The following is a 19,980-nucleotide window of genomic DNA, read 5'->3' on the forward strand; positions in this document are numbered from 1 at the left end:
ATAATAACACTTACCACGAGACTTCAAGCATTGGAAGGATGGATTTCCCACTAACCCACTTATGCTAAGAATGTCCTAGAATCGACCATGCTCTGATACCAAATTGAAATGCCCCAACCCGGTTTCTACCTTGCCGCGGCAACTCGCGGCCAAGTTTTACCGAGGAATTACTTAACATTTTCCGATTCAATTTAGACAAGTCATTTTAAGAATAAAACAGAATACTTGAATTATTAACGAGGTTCCAGTACAACGGTGAGTTTGCTAATAAGCTATTACACGTTACATACTAGACCGAGTACAACTACCCATAATTAACCATCCTTCCTTCCTTGCCTTAGTCCCGCAAACTGGTTCCAGCGTCCCAATTAGCTTCCCGATCAGAATTATTTCCTGCGACACAAAGGAGTCATAAGCAAAAGGATTTGCTTAGTGAGAGCGGTCGTCTCGTCTCACAGGCCACAAGCAAGTAATCACAATCAAACAGTCAATATTGCAAGTTGCAAACATAAACTCGTCTAGCGTAACCATGCGGAGTTACCGAGCAATCTTCCCGCAACCGGATAGTCCTTAGCAAACATTACTGTTCCCAATCGAACCGCCGATCTAGATCCTCGATAAACCGCATCGTTCACCAAGACTAAGCAGCAAATAATCAGGATAACGACAAGCAAGCATACAGATCATACATGACAATCAAGGACTAAGTGAATCTATGCAAGAAAACAACACAAGACTCCTCGCCACAGTCATGCAACTCACCTTTGTCACTCGGATACAATTTCTGACACCTCTTGTCGCGTAGAATCTCGACCAGATTAATCTATCGCCCGCGCTTCCCAGAAATCTAAGACAAACAGACCAGATTAACGTTCCCTTTGACAAAACTCGATAAACTGTCGACGAACACACAATTCAGTCGATACTTACCGGAACTACTCGATGATCTTTCTCGGTTTCTCGGCAATCTCCCTTGGTTTCTCGGCAATCTCTCTATTCTTTCTCGGCAATCTCTCTATTCTTTCTGAGTTCTTATCTTTCTCTTTCACGCTCATGAAGAATGACGCTCTAATCCCTTTTATAATCGATTCCTGGCAGTTAACGCCGAAGAAAACCGCTGAAAAACTGTCAAATACGATCTCCGCGTTCTTTCTCTCCCGCAAATAACCGTTCCCCGCGTTTTATAAGTAAAACAACACCGTTCCACTAAAAACCCAAGAAAACATGTGAATCAGTGGACATGGTCGAGAGTTTACCAGCGGTTTCACGTATCACCGATAGCCGCTCGTCCGCTCCCCGACCAACTATCCCGCAAAAAATCGCATGTCCGAGACTTGATGCAGATTTATGCAGACTTGATGCAGATTTATCGGGCGTTACAGTTTTCCATATGAGTCGGTGTGCTCGAATTTGGAGTTTGTTTTCTGGAAGGGTGCCTCTCAACAGGGTGATCTTGATTAACTTCTTCAATTATCATGGAATTTATGAGCAATCTGGAAAGCCATAAATAAAAAAGGTTTTCAAGGTTTAGAGGTCAAGGAAAATGATATAATTGCTCAGGCTTTGGGCAATAAGTTAGCCTGGGAAGAGGCGCTCTCTTTTACGGCGGTCATGCCAGCTCATCTCCGTCTTTTGATGTCCAGGTTTCTTCACCTGGTTGTCAGATTAATGGTTCTTGGAAAGCAACCAATGTGGATTCAGGATGTGGCTGGTGGTGTTGCATTGGTGAGGAGCAAACCTAGTTGTTGGGGGCCAAGTGTCTAAGACGGAGCCCCTCAACCCTACATTCGGAGTTAAAATCGTTGTTGTCGGTTATGGAGCGGATACGTGCTGCAGGGATTGCTTGTCAACATTTCGAGACTGATTGTGCTGAGTTACTCACTATCGTGCAGTCCGTGAAGATTGGTCATCCTTCTTCAACCTGCTCAATGGGTTTTAGCTTGCTAGAGTTCTTCGCACTATTCTATATCTCTTGGATCCCGCGTGCGTCAAATATGAAGGCAGATTGTCTTGCCCGTACTTCGCGTTCTCTTATCTCTGAAGTTCCTTTTGTGAACTCCTTCCCTCCAGCTTGGACAACTAACCGAGAAATTTCCTTTTAATTTATTGTTTGGTTGAAAAAAAAGTAAATAGATAAACTATATTATATAAAAAGTAAGTATATTTTCACAATCATTTTTTTATCTTATATAAAAAGTACACATTTTTCTTGTAAAATTAGCAACTTAAAATTAAAATAAATAAACTATATTATAATTTCAACTATATTACCAACTTGGTTGTCGCTTGTTTTCCTGGTTAATTGTTGTTTGTTAAACATTGGAATCTCAGTTGCTTGTATGTATAGCCTAGTACATGGAAGGATTGCCTCGCTAAGTATTTATGATAATTCTTACGCATCTCAATTGTTGGTTTTGGTATGCAGGTATGTGATGTGGAATCATGCCGATGAGGAGGAGGATGATCTAGGGTCTTGTTTGTGTGTTGGTGGTCTTTGTTATATTGTTTTATGTTGGAACCTCGGATAAAGTTATGCTAGGTTGCTGGATAGAATGGTTAGAAATGTTACTGTATTGCTGATATAATTGTTTTGTATTATTGGTATGTTTCTGGTGTGCTTAATGTGTATTGCTGGTTTAATGATGAGTTGTGGTTTGGGTTGATTTAATTAAGTAGTATGAGATGCTTAATTATATATTGTATTTATTACTATTAATAAAAAAACGGGTCGGGTTGTTTTATATACACACAAATATATTTTACTTTTAAATATACTATTTAGTCTTTACTACTAACAACAATTATCGTTATGAACACATTAAATAACCTATTATATGTCTCTTCGCTTTAACATTTTTATAGTTAAAAAACGCATATGTTAATATTACATACGACTATCTTATATATTACAATAGCAGTCTTTTTTTAATAAATTATTTGATTGGTGAAAAAAATATGAGACGATCTATTTTTTTTTTTTACTTCAACCATGTTTTTCTTTATGTAAAGGTGAGTATTTACATTTTTTAGAAACAGTAATTAATTGCATATTTTCACAATCATTTTTATCTTATATAAAAAGTACTCATTTTTCTTGTAAAATTAGCAACTTAAATTAAAATAAATAAACTATATTATAATTTTAAATTTTATGATATATATATATAATTTCTTTGTAATGATCTTTTTTAAATTTTAAAGCTGTTTCAATTTTCTAATTTTCTAATAATTGCCTTTTAATATTTTTTAAACTGCTAATAGTTTTGTTTTACATTTGGAAGTTTACAAAAGTTTTTTTTCTTTACAAGATTTTAAATAAAATTACGTTTTCTTTTCTTTATTTTACTTTTATATAAAACCTTTTTATGGTAGATTTTAAATTTTTACATGTTTATTTTTTTTTTAATTTTCATAAATTTATAATTGACATGTGTTAACATCTGAATAATATAATTGACATGTGTCACAATCTTGTTAATGAGTAACTTTGACATCAAACTTTATATAATAAGATAGCCCAATTAAAAATATAATTATTAGTATCTATATATACATTTTGTGTTCTACCCTTTTACTTGTACTTATTTAAAATTTTATTTACAAAGTTAATCCCTAAAATTTTTTTAAAATTTGCATTACTTCAGATTTTGTTTTCTAAATATTTTACATTCCATTCCAACTAGAAAAAATACAGCAAAATCAATATGGAAACGGAAACTATGATATATTTAACCACACCTTCTATTATGTTTTGATGATATTCTATCTTTGAATCTTTTGCAAACAAAGAAAACAACAATTTGATTTTCATTTTGTTTTCCAAAACCTGCGAGCTTTGATTCTTAACGTAAGAAGAACTTCGATTCATATTTATTTAAATATTATAATTAATATATATAAACTCAATAAAATTTTAAAGACAATTTTTGAGAAATACCCCTTTTGGTATACCCCTTTTCAAAAATACCTCTTTCATCTATCTATTTTCAAAATACCCCTTTTTAAATATGAAAAATTATAAAGTTTTATATGGTTCACAAGGTACTTCTAGATAATAACTACTACCTCTAGACTCGATCCAAATATTTATAAAGTTTTAAAACATTTTAAAAGTTTTTTACAAGGTTTTTTTTTTTCAACCATTATAAAGTTTTAAAAACATTATAAAGTTTTTTTTTCAACCAAACATTAATTAAATTAAAAGATAACTCCAAGATTGGTTGCCCAAACCGGAGGAAAAGAGTTTACAAAAGAATTTTCAGTAAATAAAGATCTTGAAGAACGGGCTAGACAATCTGCCCTTACGTTGAGCTCTCGAGTGATCCTGGTCAGGGAGAAGGAAGGAAAGCGTGATCTGAGCAAAAATAACTCCTCCAATAGATTCGAAAAAGCTGGCCAATCATCAGGCGTCTGCACCATCGCCACCAATTCTGCACAATCTGTCTCGAAACTCTGGCAGACAACTCCAGCCGCCAATAGTGACTCCATAGCCCAGATTAAGGCTTGTAGCTCTGCATGTAAGGATGTAGGAGCGCGCCTCTGACTCCGTGCTCCCAGAAGAAGCGTCAAATTTTCATCACTTCAATACCACCACCCCAGACCCTGTAGAGGATCTGAACCTTTCCATGAACCATCAATCTGACAGAGAGGAAACACCCCTCTATCCTCCAACAGGGGTGTAGTATGCAAATAACTGTCCGAGTAAGATTTGGCCTCTTCCCACAATACTTTATCATTATTCGCCTGAAGTAAAATCTCCATCGGCTCGGCCTCTAACCCCTGAAAAACTTTTTTATTCCTATCTTTCCATAGTGACCAAAGTATCCAGGGAAGACAAAGAGCTACATCAGGATCCCCCGACTAAGAAGCTGCCCGCCAGAAAATAAAATCCAAATTTGCATAGATGGAAGCATATGGAAAACCATCTGGAACTAACAAAACTGGTGACAACCCTTAAACATCGCGCGAGCGAGGGCACTCAAAAAGAGCATGATTAATTGTTTCTGGTACATACTCACACCGTTTGCATAGAGTATCACACCGGACACCCCTATACGCAAGCCGTTCTAACACTGGGAGAGTGCCCGAAGCAATCTGCCAGAAAAAATGTTGGACCTTCGAGGTAACATCGAGTTTCCACGATTGGGCCCTAAGGGCCATACAAGTCGGCCCGTATTCGACTTCCGTCATTAATTCTCTGGCTAGCCGGTATCCTGATTTAACCGTATACTTTCCTGACTTGGTAAAGTGCCATACTAATCGATCCGGTTGCTGGACTTTACTGACCGTCATACTCCAAATAATCGGTATATCCCCCAGATCCAGAAACTCCTCCAGAGTAGGCAAATGCCAATCCTTCGTAACAGGATTAATTAGATGGTTCACCATCAAACTCGGTAACCAAAGTCGTCCCCGACCATTTGCTGGACGTGGTCGAATATCCGGTAACCATGGGTCTCGCCAAACCAAAATAGAACAACCCGAACCTACCGCCCACCGCGCTCCATGTTCTACCAATGCCTTAGTTGAAAAAATACTCCTCCAAGCGAAGGAGGGATTATATGGTTTTTTGGCCATAAGAGGGTGTTTATTTCTAAAATATCAGCCTTTCAACACCTGAGCCATTAAGGACGTCGGATGTTGGATTAACCGCCAATACTGTTTCACTAGCATAGCATCATTAAATTGTTCCAGGGCTCTGAAACCTAGACCCCCTTCACACTTTTCCTTACATAATTTATCCCAGGCCACCCAATGTAGACCACGAGTCCTATCATTAGATTTCCACCAAAAAGTGGAGATAGCACTCGTTAATTTAGATGTCAACTCTTGCGGCAATTTATAGCAGGATATCACATGAGTAGGAAGTGCCAACGCCACTAATTTAATCATAATCTCCTTACCACCTTTCGATAAAAGCTTTGCATTCCAGCCATTGACTCGGTCATCCAACCGATCCTTGACATATCCAAAAACCTTCGTTTTTGAACCTTGGAGGCTTTCAGGAATGCCTAAATAAGAGCCCATACCTCCCTCTTTAGAAATACCAATGACTAACTTCAACTGATCTCTTGTCTCAGAAGGAACCTTCTTGCCAAACATTATAGAAGATTTCTCTAAATTAACCTCTTGCCCTGAGGCTTTGCCATAATTTCTGATAATTTCCATGACTCAGTCGCCTCTGCTTTACAGAAAAACAGACTGTCATCAGCAAACAACAAATGCGAAATGGTAGGACTATCGCGAGCGATTGAGATGCCCGTTACTTTCTTCTCCCGTTCTGCCTTTTTAATATTCGCTATCAGAACCTCCGTGCAAAGTATAAACAAATACGGTGACAACGGATCCCCCTGACGTAGACCTCTCTGTGGTTTAATAAGTCCCCGGGGTTGACCATTGAGAAGAACTTGATATGACACCGAGGAGACACACCACATGATCCAGGAAATCCATTTCCTATCAAACCTTAACTTAACCATAACCGCTTCTAAAAAATCCCATTTCACACGATCATAAGCCTTACTCATATCCGTTTTAAAGGCCAGAAACTCCGACTTACACCTTCGATTAGTATTTAACCCATGAAACATTTCCTGCGCAACCAAAATATTATCTGTAATTAACCGACCCGAAACAAAAGCCGACTGAGTTTTGGAAACCAGGGATGGGAGGAACCGTTTTAGCCGAAAACACAGAACCTTAGAAATAATTTTATAGCTCACATTACAAAGGCTTATCGGCCTAAACTCCGCCATCCGCTGTGGCCGATCAACTTTAGGAATAAGACAAATATTCGTCTCATTTAAACGTGGATCAACACTACCTGATCGGAAAAATTCTCTAACCAGAGCAACTAAATCCCCTTTTAAGGAGGACCAAAATCGTTGAAAAAACAAAGCCGTCATGCCGTCAGGTCCTGGAGTTTTCTCCGGATGCATAGCAAACAGGGCTTTCCGAACTTCCGCTTCAGAAATATCCCGAATTAAATCTCTGTTCATAGCTTCTGAAATTAAAGGGGTAATCTCCTGTAACATCTCTGAAACACCTCGGACATCCGAATTCCTAAAAAGAACCTCAAAATATTTTGTAGCAATATTCTCCATACCTAAGACCGATTCATTCCATATATTATCTGCATCAAACAACCCAATAATCATATTTCTTACCCGTCGTTGTCTAGTAGAGGCTTGGAAAAATTTAGTATTCTTATCCCCAACCCGTAACCAAACTTCCTACTCTTTTGTTGCCAGTATAATTCCTCATCCCGATACGCCTCTTTTAATTTCCTCTCTATATCCCGAATTTCCTCCTGAGGAATCGAATCATCCATTTTCGCCTCCTGTAACGCCGCCTTCAAGGAAGAAATGAGCCTTGGGCCAGAATAAATAATATTCTTTCGCCACCAAGAAATCAAATTCCTGCAATTTTTTATCTTATCCACAAAGCCTGGAATCCAAAAAAAATTTGTACGATTCCATCCTGACTCAACCGCCCCGAATAAACCATCTTTTCGCAACCAGCGTTTGTCAAACGAAATTGCCTATTCCGTCTCGTATGCATCTTTAGGCAAGTAGCTAAAATTTGACAATGATCAGAACCAATCATTTCTAAATAATCTACCTTAGAATTCAGAAAATAGCCCTGCCAGTCCTCATTACCCAAAGCCCGATCTAACCGACAACGAACTACCTGGTTATTGTACCAAGTACCTCTCCATGATAATTGTTCACCATAACAAGGGAACTCTAGCATCCCACAATGTTGGAGCATGGAAATAAAAGGCACAAAGGAAGAGGCTGGACGCAAAGCACCTCCCCTTTTCTCATGATTGCCAACCAATTCGTTAAAATCACCAATCATAAACCAAGGATCAACACGAAAAGACCCGATATCCGATAACTTATCCCATACTTTTTCACGATTTTGGGGAACCGGATCACCGTATATAAAAGACATATAAACTAATTGTTCACGAAAAACGATTGTACATCTATAATGCGATCATAATCATAAAGAACTGAGAGTTTTATTTCATCCTTGTAAAATAATGCTAAACCACCACTAGCCCCGCTGGGTTCAACAGTATACAAATTATTCAAACCAAACTTATTCTTAAATTTTTGCAAATAAGAAAAACATTTCTTAGTTTCTGATAAAAATAAAATGTCTGGTCGATGTTGTTTCCACAAATCACCCAAATACTCCTCTGTCAGATCAGCCCCTATGCCTTGACAGTTCCAACTTAGAATCTTCACGTTTCCGCCGGTGGTTTCGGGAGAGCCACCGTCCCTTTCTTGATTTGATGACCACCATCCGCTGGTTTACCACGCAAAGAAATGTCTTGCCTCCCTGTCCCCTTATGTTTGTTCCATGCACCTGCAGGTTTAGACAAAACCTTAGCCAACAATTGTTTACCGGGGGAAGCCAATGCCAAAGCAGCCCTCCTTGGAACCGTAACTCTTTTCTCAACACTTATCTTGTTCACACTTCGCCTATGATTGTGCGAATCCCCTAGAGTGATATCAGCCAAGGCACAATTAATAGATCCCAAAGCTATATCACCCGGAGTCGAGATAAGAATGGTACCTCATGAAATATCATTCTTGGTTGTTTGATGATCAGTCCCCTGTTCCGAAATAGACTCACCCTCCTTACCCAGATCTCCCTCGATCAAACCACCACCCTCCGGGCACTCACCATCTTCCAACAAATCATCAGTCTCCTCCATGAAATCTGGATCCACCAGATCCTTCACCAAACAGTCAGGAATAGCATTCCCAGAAACCGAACCAAGCTGTGACCCTGTGGCTATTTGGTGCTCATTCTCATCCTCCTGTAACCGCTGATCAGTGACTTGGTGTTTGGCTCTATACAACGGTTTAGGCCACACCGGTCCCAAACCCTTGCGATTGATATTAATAGATGGAGCCTGACCCAGAAAACCACCACTCACGTAAGAACCTCCAGAACCAGAACCTCGCTGCCCATCAGAACCACTAGAATGACCAGCAGTAGATTGTTTCTTCTGACCCCAGACCGGACCAAAAGCTCTCTCATGATGGCGAGAGTTAACAGGACCCATATCACCGACAGTAGGATCTTGATTATTAAAATCCAGAGCTCTCTTAACAACCTTTCTTGGTTTCTCCCAACCACCTTCATTATGATAACCCCCTTGTTTAGGTTGGAGGTGTTGTCGCTGACCACCCCTCTTATCCGTCTATTGTTCTACAGCCTGCTCACCGGATCTCTTTTGCAACTCTGGACACCCTCTGATATCATGAGTAAGGCAAGAGCAGTGATCACAGTATCCCGAAAGCTTCTCATACTCAAGAGACACAATAATCTCATCCCCAGTAGCAAAGGGAACAACCAACTTGAAAAGAAGAGGGTTGAAACCATTGACAGTCACGCAAAAGCTCCCAGACTCATCATCAATTTCCCTGAGTATACCAACCTTCTTAGCAATAGCTCTTAAAGTTGCATCCTCCCAAAGATGCACTAGAATACCAGTGACCTTCACCCAATAATTAATACCTGAAGGATAAGTGGATGAGATGATCGGCTCCCACTTCACCAAAGAAACCATCCACCCATCAAAGTGATAAGGCCCGTTCCGCAAAACCGATTGGAGCTCCTCCTCTACTTCAAAGTTAAACTGAAATAGACCTTGCCCCAAATCAGCACCCACCACCTTGTCTTCCATCTTCAAATCTTAGGCAAATTAATCAACAGAGATTCCATCCTCTGAACACTCAGATTCATAAGATGCCCAATGAGAGTCATCGAGAATTGCTGGATCCTCTGAGCTAGAACAGAAGAAGCAATCCTTACTGTTTCAGTACGAACAAACAGAGCTTTGCCTTTGTTTAGCGACATTTGAGCCATGATAAAACACTCACCAAACAAACGATACGCAGACCACAAAGAATATGAATCCTCTCTGAGGGATACAAAGAACACGCCACAAAATAGAACGATATGAGAGAGAGAGAATGCCCAAGAAGAGATTCTTCATTCCAACGCCTAAATAAGCCTTGAACATACCACCAACTCGAAAAAATCCTTGACAGAGATACACCAAATCTGCCAAACCCAAACATTCCATAAACGATCAACCAATATCCCATCGCCTCTAATGCAGAATCTGAAATTATTCTCAACCATAATGGAATAAATGGGTAATAGCCATACTTAGCAAAACCCCGGATCAGCCTCCTAACACACTCGAAACAAAACCCAATCAGAAGGGAAGGAGAATCGCGATATGATGCCAAAATCGTATCCAATCTCCACATAAACACCGGCCAACTCCTATCAATTCAGGCAATAACTACTGCCGAATCAAACCGAATCAACCAAGAGAGATCCGATCGAAACAAAATCCCTTTTAGGGAAATCAAATCCCGCAACCCCAAAGAAATCTCCAACAGATTCGAGGACGGATTTCCGATCCATCCCCAATCCTTAGTCTCAAATTGATACCATGGTGAATCATCCCTCCACCCCCGATACCCACAAAAACAGTACATCTCAAACCCTAGAACTCATCGTCAAAACCGTCACCGTCGCCATCGCTATATCTTTTTGTTCAAAGATTTTTTTTTTGATGGTAAATTTTTTTTTTTTTTTACAAGGTATCAGAGCCTAACCTAGATCCAAAATTCTTGTGAACGGTTTCGATCATGACGAGACAGGGAAGCCTACGACTACTGAAGGGAAAGGTAAAGAGATTGTGAGGATGTCTGAAATCCCAACATCCTCACCTCTTTACTTGCATCCGTCCGAAGGACCGGGAAGCTTGATCACCACGGTGCAGTTGAAGGAGGATAACTAAGAATGTGCGGAATGCCTTGCGTACTAAACAAAAGTTGGGTTTCGTTGATGGGACTTTGGAGAAGCCAGTTGTGGCGGAAGAAATTGAGCAGTGGGAGGTTGTTAATTCAATGATCGTGGGATGGTTGATGAACACAGTCGAGCCAACGTTGAAAACAACGATTTCGATGGTGGATGATGCACACACGTTGTGGGAAGATTTGAGGTTACAGTTCTCGGTTGGGAATGGACCAAGAGTACATGAACTGAAATCAGAACTGGCGAACTGCAAAACAGAAAGGGGATAGCGTGATGGTTTATTTTGGGAGACTTAAGAAGATGTGGGATGAGCTGGTGGTTTACAAGCCGTTGAAGTCGTGTTCGTGCGGTGAATTGGCAGCACACCTTGAACAAGATAGAGATGAAGAACATACACATCAGTTCTTAATGGGGTTAGATGATGTTCGTTTCGGGGGAATACTATCTACTTTAACAAACATGGAACCAATGTTGAAAGACAACAAGGTATCACTCGAAGCACGGAAGAACGTGTTGATACTGTGGGTTTTGCGGTTCAAGCTGGGAACAGAGGTAAAACAGGGGAGTTTCAATATCGTGAAAAGGACGTTACATGTACGCATTGCGGTAAATACAGTCACGCTCTCTCTCACTGTTTCCAGATCAAAGGGTATCCAGATTGGTGGGATGAACGTGGTAGAAATTATGGATAAGGGAGAGGGGCTGGAAACAGAGGAGGTCGAGGACGTTTTGGGAGAGGGGGAGGAATGGTTGGAAGTTTTGGTTGGGGAAGAGGTTCTCATCTGGCTCATGCGAATGTGGCTCAGACCCATCATGAGGTTGGAACTGTGAATTCAGCACTCGCTCAACCCGTCACAAACTCAGCAGCAACCACACGCAAAGAGCTGGATCGCGCCTCTCTACCACAGTTTACCGATGAGCAGCTAACATCCTTGATCAGCCTTCTCAATCAACATAAGACAGCATCCTCGGCATCAAAACTTTCTAGTAAGACAGATATGATCATAGACTCTGGTGCGTCACACCATATGACTTCGAATATCGATCTTTTGAGTGATATACAATCAATATTGCCTTGTGCTATACGACTTCCCGATGGAGATTGGGCTATGGCTGAAAAACAAGGGCGGATGTGTTTAGGTGGTGATATTTGGTTAAATGGAGTGTTGTACTCTCCAGATTTGACGTGTTCTCTTATCTCTGTTGCCAAACTACTTAAAACAACTAAAGGATTTGCTACTTTTACTGAGGATGTGTGTGTTTTGCAGGACCATACTTTGAAGATGATTGGTGTGGGTGAAGAGTGTGATAGGGTTTACAAGTTCAGAGGAGTCTTTGGCGGTCAAGCAAACAAAACAACAAGCAGTGATCAACGTGAGATGTGGCATCGACGTCTTGGGCATCCATCTGATCCTGTGCTATCTTATTTATCTAGTATTTTTGGTGTTGGAAAAACTGTTGGAACAGACGGGGGTTGTGATATTTGTTATCGAGCTAAACAAACTCAGGATTCTTTTTCTGAAAGTAATAATAAAGCTAGTGCAATTTTTGATTTAATCCATTGCAATATTTGGGGAGCTTACCGCACTCCGTCTATGTCATGAGCTGTTTATTTTCTAACCATTGTGGATGACTATTCCCGTGCCTTTTGGATTTATCTGTTACTTGAAAAACGAGAAGTTTCTGAATGTTTGCAGAATTTTTGTGCCATGGTCACTCGTCAGTTTGACAAGAAGGTGCGTGCAGTTCGTTCTGACAACGGCACTGAGTTCACCTGCTTAAAACGATACTTTGATAAGGAGGGGATCTTGCATCAGACGTCTTGCGTATATACACCGCAACAAAATGGACGCGTCGAATGGAAACATTGACATATCCTTAATGTTGCGCGTTCTTTGATGTTTCAAGCTTCTTTACCGGTGAAATTTTGGGGCGAATGTGTTCTTGCTGCAAGTCATCTTATCAATAGAACTCCCACACCGTTATTGCAAGGTAAAACCCCTTATGAAATGTTATATGGCAAGCCACCCTCATTTGACAGTTTGAAAGTGTTTGGATGTTTGGCTTATGCACACAAGCTCTCGGGATAAGGATAAATTTGGTGAAAGGAGTCGCAAATGTGTTTTCTTAGGCTACCCGTATGGCAAGAAAGGATGGACTCTGTACGATTTAGAGACACACGATTTTTTTGTCTCACGTGACGTTCAATTTCATGAGACTGTGTTTCCCCTAGCCACGACGTCTGCTGCAGAGAGTGACACTATCCACCCTTCTCTGCCTCTGCAGTTGTTTTCTGATGATGATGATTTCGGGCCAATATCGCAGGTGCGAGTTGAAACAGAGGAATGTGTTTCGGATAGTGTTGTGGATATATTGCCTTTGCTTGATAATAGTAATGGTTCTCCTCGTACGACGGCTGATGACAGGGGGAGCGCTGATACTGCGACACCGACTTTGCCACAAGAACCTGTTGCTGAACAGTCGATAGAACAGCTTGGCAGAGGCCATCGTCATAAAGTCCAATCTAAGGGACTGCAGGGATATGAGGTTTCGTATCATTCACTCACAAAAGATCTTCCCCCATCACCCTCTTCTCCCTCCGCCTCATCTTCTTCTACAGGTACGGTCGCTTACCCTATAGCAAATTATGTCACCTATGATCGTTTCTCTGCCAATCATGCAGCCTTTCTTGTTGCTATCTCGGCTGAAATTGAACCTGATACATATGATGAGGCAATGCAACTCCAAGTATGGTGAGATGCTGTTAAGTTTGAGGTTGATGCTTTGGAGGCACAACATATGTGGGATGTCGGTGACTTGCCGCCGGGCAAAACAGCTATTGGTTGCAAGTTTGTGTTTAAAATTAAATATCATTCAGATGGTACGATTGAGCGTCATAAGGCTAGGTTGGTGGTCATGGGAAAGAGACAAAAAGAAGGGAAGGATTACAAGGAGACTTTTGCACATGTTGTCAAGTTAACAACAGTACGCATGTTTCTCAAAGTGGCTGCTGTTAAGAACTGGATAGTGCATCAAATGGATGTTCATAATGCTTTCCTCCATGGGGATTTAGAAGAAGAAGTTCATATGAAACTTCCACCAGGTTTCAAAGCATTGGGTCCAAATCAAGTTTGTAAGCTCCGGAAGTCGCTCTATGGTTTGAAGCAAGCACCTAGGTGCTGGTTCTCCAAGCTTACAAAGGCGCTGCTTGCATATGGATTTTCCCAATCCTATGCGGATTACTCATTGTTTGCTCTAACTCGTGGGAATATGTGTCTCTATGTGATCGTATATGTTGATGATCTTCTTATTGGTGGCAATGACGAAAACGCCATCAATCGCTTTAAGGGATATTTGAATCAATGTTTTCACATGAAAGATTTGGGTTCCCTCAAGTATTTTTTGGGCATTGAAGTGACTAGATCATCTCGTGGCATTTACTTGTATCAACGGAAATATGCATTGGACATTATCAATGAGTGTGGTTTATTAGGTGGGCGACCTGTTTGTACGCCTACTCTTCAAAATCACAAATTAGAAGAGGATACAGGCCAATACTTTGACACTCTGGAACGATATCGACGTTTGGTTGGTCGGTTGGTGTATCTAACGATCAGTCGGCCAGAACTCATGTATACGGTCCACATGCTAGCGCAGTTCTTGCACAAACCTCGGTTGAAACATTGGTTGGCCGCGCTGCGTGTTGTTCGTTATCTTAAGAACAACCCTGGTCAAGGGGTTTTATATACTGCGAATGGCGATTTACATGTCTCAGGGTATTGTGATTCAGATTTTTCTACATGTCCAATATCTCGTCGTTCTCTCACGGGTTTTGCTATCCTACTGGGTGGGTCTCCCATTGCTTGGAAGACTAAGAAACAGAGTGTGGTGTCTCAATCATCTGCGGAGGCTGAGTACAGGGCGATGTCTTTCACAGCCTCCGAGCTCACATGGCTTCATGGTCTCCTCTCTGATTTTGGTGTCTCGTCCCCAGAGCCTTTTAGTCTCTACTGTGATAACAAAGCTGCTCTTCACATTGCGGCTAATCCCGTCTTTCACGAGCGCACCAAACACATTGAGCATGATTGTCATTACGTACGGGACGAGATTCAGAAGGGTTTGATAGCGACAGAATATGTCCACACTACTCAACAACTTGCTGATATATTTACTAAAGCACTCGGTACACCAGCGTTTGACTACCTTTGTCGCAAGTTGGGCATTTGTGACTTACATGCGCCAACTTGAGGGGGAGTATTATGGGGTCGGTGCGTAAATATTACATTGTATTTAGGTTTCCTAGATTTCTCACGCTTGTATATATACGCTATGTAACACATCTTAATAGAGTCGAGCCGTTCTATTCCTATCTTCATAGCGTATATATTTTTGTTTTTTACAAGGTTTTTAAAAGGTTTACAAGGTTTTTAAAAGATTTTTAAACATTTTTAAAAGTTTTTAGACACAAATTTTGAAAATTTGTAAATTTTTAGTGGATTTTTTGGTAAAGTTTGAAAGAGGGGGTATTTTTATAAACGGGTATTGCAAAAGGGGTATTTTTGAAATTCTCCCAATTTTAAAATCTTACGAATACGTAAAATTAAAAAAAGTTTTAAATACTATATAATATGGTTATATAGTAGATGGATTATAAAGAGGACATGTTGAAATTAATAAAATATCATTAAATTTGTGCTCTTACGGGTTAAATACTCATTTTATTATTTGTTAACACTATTAATATTAGAATATTTGACATATAAAATTAAAGTAATTTAACTAAGATTGTGTAAAATAATTAAATCATTAAAAATGTGGCTTAATCATAGCGTACAAATGACTTATTATGTATTTAGATCCCTTATTTTTTTGTTATAATAATTAAACATCAAAATAGAATCTGAAATACTAAACAAAACAAACTAAATATAACAAACAAATGTTCATGAAATATATTGCAGGTTAAAAATTAATATAAATATTTAGCCGCACAAACAACCGCGAAATTTAGCCGCACAAACAACCGCACAAACAACCGCGAAATTTAGCCGCCCGGCGTGCCAGGTGATGTCTAAAGCAAGGAAAAAGTTTTTGAATCATAAATAGTAAACTGTCATTAACCGCTACACTAAATCAAACTTTTGTAATTTGATGCTCTCAAATTTTCATATAAGTTGGATGCCTCAAGCCCTTGCTTGTTCGGATTTAGCTCCGGGCCGGGAAATGATCCAAATTGTCAATACGTATGGACATGCGATGAAGAGATATGTACTAGTAAGTATTACATTCATCACCTGGCACTATCAATAACAGACTTGCGATCTCACATACTCGTAGATAGAGTTTTTTTAATTTTGTATGTTGTGTGGACAACCATCATCTACGAGTACGTGAGACCGCAAGTCTGTTATTGATAGTGCCAGGTGATGAATGTAATACTTACTAGTACATATTCACCTGATATCTTTTTTTTTGGGGATAAATTAGATCTTTTGTTTTCAGCAGAGAAAGTTGGCTTGTACTCGTCTTCCTTTTAGAGTGCCAAATATGAATATATGGTCCAATTAATGTCAAAGGAGGTTGTGTAGCTATGATTTGGTCAACTATCATATGAAGATGTGACTTTAGCACACCAAATAAGCCAATCTAAAGAAGATCTACCTCCAAAACTCCATAACAACCATTTTCTGTAAAAAAAAAAAAAAAAACAACTTACTTTTTGGTCTACTTAATTTCAAGTGTTTTTATGTACAATTTTGATGTGTCACACATCATGTGTGACATTATGTTTGTATTAAAAGTTAATGTTATCCTCACTAGATCAATGATCAACGCCAACATCTCTAAAGAAATATGTTTACGGACCTCAAATATGAAAGAAACGTTCTTCGAAATAATTGATCAGGGATGGTCACTACAGATGTTTCCTCCCCCACCCCAGAATTTCAAACTGATTTTGTTATGATGTAGGTACGTAAGAAATTGTTATTTTCAAAAATTATTATTTTTGACAAAATATATGTTGTATTACTAAATAAAATAATTTTTTTTTACATTTATATAAATTGATGCTAAAAAATTGAAATAATTATAGAGAAATACCTTCAAATAGCAAACATCTAAGTTTTTTTTCCAAGATTAGCACACATTCTTAAATATTCAAAAAGTAGCATTATTGAATTGATTAGAAAATAATAAAATTAAGTATAATTTTTTTGGAAATTGCTCTGGTTCTCACGAGTCACGAGCTCCTCCTCGTCTCTGAAGGAACAACATCAACAACAGCAAAACTCGTCAAAGAGATAGAACTCCGGTTCTCATGAGTCACAAAGCTTCAATCTCTTTGACGAGTTTTACCGTCCGATCCATTTGAACAGCTCGATGTAGCTCACCAATCACATCCATCGCTCTCTCGACACGTGTCTCTGCTCCTGAATCGGAGTCGTCGGATCTCCATGAACTTCTCGCAATCACATCTTGACACTTCTCTCTGATGCGTTTCAGAAACTTTCTCTTGCCTATGGTGAAAAGGTCCATCACAAAGAATCGATTGGCCATAATCAATTCATCTCACAAAACGAAACATCTCAACATTAGGTAACTATCTCTTACATGGATTTCACAATGCATTTTCAACTGTTTGTGAGGAGGATTTCCACACTGGTTTTGGCATTGATGTTTTGTCAACTCCTCAAGAAGAGAAAGTAGCAGTTTTAGATGTCTCTGAAATGGTTAAAGAGTGGTAAGCAGTCAACAAAGTTCACGACCAATCATTTTGCACACCAAGTGTCCGACTAATGCTTCTTAAAGGCCACCATTTACATCAGAAGATGATGGAAGAAAATCTGTCCAAATCATGGAAAGTTCAAGATCAATAACATGTCACAACCACAAGGTTTAGTATATGAGGCTGTCGTTTTGGTGATTTGGATCAGACAGGTGGGCTTACGCTAAAGGATTGGGCCGGTAAATGTAAAATATGCCCAGTTTGGTCTGCTAAGAATAAGCCCTGGAATCTAAACGGCAAGGACACTGTCGCTTTGGTCGGTCACACACATGATGCGTGAACCGTACAAGCTTGTCTTGTTCCACCCTGCAAGGCAGCGACAGAGTGCTATTAAAGGAGTGAGGAGCAGAGGGAACAAAGTAGAGAGAAGCATTTGGCGTTACATTACAGAGAAAGGACTGAGTGGTTAGAGAGAGAGAAAACAGAGAGCGGGTGAGAGAGACTTTTGTCTTCTTCATTGTTCTTGTTCTTTCTTGGGGTCTTGTTCTTTGTAGGGTGAGCGACGTGAGCTTGGGGTGAGTTTGTTCAAGTTGTAATATCTACTCTGATACTCCTTGTGAACCGGTTTCAGGTTCACCGAGACGTACCAGGATCACATTGATCCTGGGAACTCGTATATCCTCGTGTCTCTTTATTTTTCTTGCACAACAAATATACAAACCTGCAAAACACAAAACAGAGCACAAGTAAACATAACCTGTTAGTCTTACTCGGTCGTTTCTCAGTTAAACACTCAAGGAAAATCCTAACAGTGGTATCAGAGCAAGGTTAGAGCGTTCTAACTGTAGAAAGAGTAGATCTACAAGGAGCTCTACAAGCCTGAGGTGTTTCTGTTCTAAAACTCAGAAAGGTTCAACCTTTAAGGTACATTTCTTCACCAAGTTTGGTTTTTTATGTATCTGGGTTATTTCTGAAGTAGATACAGAAACAAAGTTGGAAAGTTAGAGTCTTGTTAGAAGTTCTGGTTGTGTGGTTGGTGTTGCGTGAGTTTTGCTGAGACAGTTTGTTGGTTTTATCTTTTGTGTTGGGTTTTGTGGTGTGAGCCTCGAGTTCTGAAGAGGTCTCAGAGATGGAACCTACACAAGGAAGATTTGACGTGGAGAAGTTCGATGGAGAAGGTGACTTTGCTTTGTGGAAACACAAGATGTGCGCTCAGCTGGAAATCTTGGGCCTTGAGTCGGTGCTACAACCACCACCAGCAGAAAGTGCTGAAGGAAAAGATGGTGAAGACTCAGAAGGGGCAGCGAAGTCAGACCCGAAATGGCTAGATAAAGACAGGAGGGTAAGAAACCTCTTGAGTCACAGTCTGGGAGATATGGTGCTTATAAAAGTCATGAAGGAGCCAACTGCATATGCTATGTGGACAGCACTAGAGAACAACTATCAGGCTAAGACATTACCACATCGGTTTTATCTTAAGCAAAGGTTCTTTAGTTTCAAGATGGAGGAGGACAAGAATCCTTACAAGAACCTAGACACCTTCAACAAGCTCATATCAGACCTATCAAGCCTAAACGTGGAAATGAGCGAGGAAGATACGGCTGCGATCCTCATGAACAGTTTGCCTAAGAGGTTTGACAACCTCGTACACACCTTGAAGTATAGCAACAAAGACAAGGACTTTGTCACTCCCAAGGAGATTATCACGTCAGCATATTCTATTGAATTGGAGCTGAAAGATAAGGGGGTACTGAAGAAACCTGCAGAAGAAGGGTTGTTTATACAGACGAGAGGCAGAACTGAAAAGAAGACGCAGCCAAAGGGAAAAGCAGACTCAAGAGGCAAGTCTAAGACCAAGAAAAGGACTTGCTGGATTTGTGGTAGTGAAGATCACTTGAAGAAGGACTGTCCGAAGAAGAACCAAGCAAGCACTAGTCAGAAGGGCGAAGCAGGCATTGCACAAGCCCAAGGTGGAGAACCGTTGATGTTGACTGTTACAGAATATCAACCGAAGGATGCTTGGATCTTGGATTCTGGATGTTCTTACCACATAACATTCAGAAGGGATATGATGTTTGATGTAGAAGAGGTCAATGGAGGAAGGATTCTGATGGGAAACGACACATACTGTGAGATCACAGCAATCGGGAAAGTCAAAATTGTGAACAACAATGGGACGGAAGTAGTGTTGTCTCAAGTCAGATACTCTCCTACAGCAATAAGAAATCTAATCTCACTGGGATAGTTGGAATCAAACGGATGTTGGTTCCAGTCTAAACATTTTAGACTTCATGTGTTCAAAGGAAACAAAGAAGCTCTCGCAGGAAACTATAGAGACACCCTATACTTTCTAGAAGGAAAGGCGGAGCTTGAGCAGGTAAATGCAGTTGAAAGAACGG

The 19,980-nt window shown here is 40.0% G+C and overlaps 2 protein-coding genes and 1 pseudogene across 2 annotated transcripts; 1 reads left to right on the forward strand and 2 right to left on the reverse strand.

Moving 5' to 3' along the window:
- Positions 1-7,162: 7,162 nt before the first annotated feature.
- LOC147930903 (uncharacterized) lies at positions 7,163-7,956 on the reverse strand. The gene is made up of 2 exons (XM_087477081.1): positions 7,471-7,956; positions 7,163-7,351 (listed from the first exon to the last, which is right to left on the reverse strand). The coding sequence occupies exons 1-2, from the start codon at positions 7,954-7,956 to the stop codon at positions 7,163-7,165; spliced, it is 675 nt and encodes a 224-aa protein (XP_087333207.1).
- Positions 7,957-9,220: 1,264 nt separating this feature from the next.
- On the reverse strand, positions 9,221-9,706 carry LOC147930904 (uncharacterized protein At4g02000-like). Its single transcript, XM_087477082.1, has one exon. The coding sequence runs from the start codon at positions 9,704-9,706 to the stop codon at positions 9,221-9,223; it is 486 nt and encodes a 161-aa protein (XP_087333208.1).
- Positions 9,707-10,741: 1,035 nt separating this feature from the next.
- LOC147930905 (uncharacterized) lies at positions 10,742-13,611 on the forward strand (annotated as a pseudogene).
- Positions 13,612-19,980: the final 6,369 nt, after the last annotated feature.

This window comes from Camelina sativa, chromosome 12 (genome assembly GCF_030686135.1).
Source record: "Camelina sativa cultivar CO46 ecotype springtype chromosome 12, ASM3068613v1".
Classification (NCBI taxonomy): domain Eukaryota; kingdom Viridiplantae; phylum Streptophyta; class Magnoliopsida; order Brassicales; family Brassicaceae; genus Camelina; species Camelina sativa.

Excerpts from the sequence above, each read along its gene's own strand:
- LOC147930903 (XM_087477081.1), bottom strand. The coding sequence starts at position 7,956 with ATGTCTTTTATATACGGTGATCCGGTTCCCCAAAATCGTGAAAAAGTA. Across the intron at positions 7,352-7,470 it reads GGTTGAGTCAGGATGGAATC|GCGGCGTTACAGGAGGCGAA; the intron begins GTACAAATTTTT and ends TCTTCCTTGAAG.
- LOC147930904 (XM_087477082.1), bottom strand. The coding sequence starts at position 9,706 with ATGGAAGACAAGGTGGTGGGTGCTGATTTGGGGCAAGGTCTATTTCAG.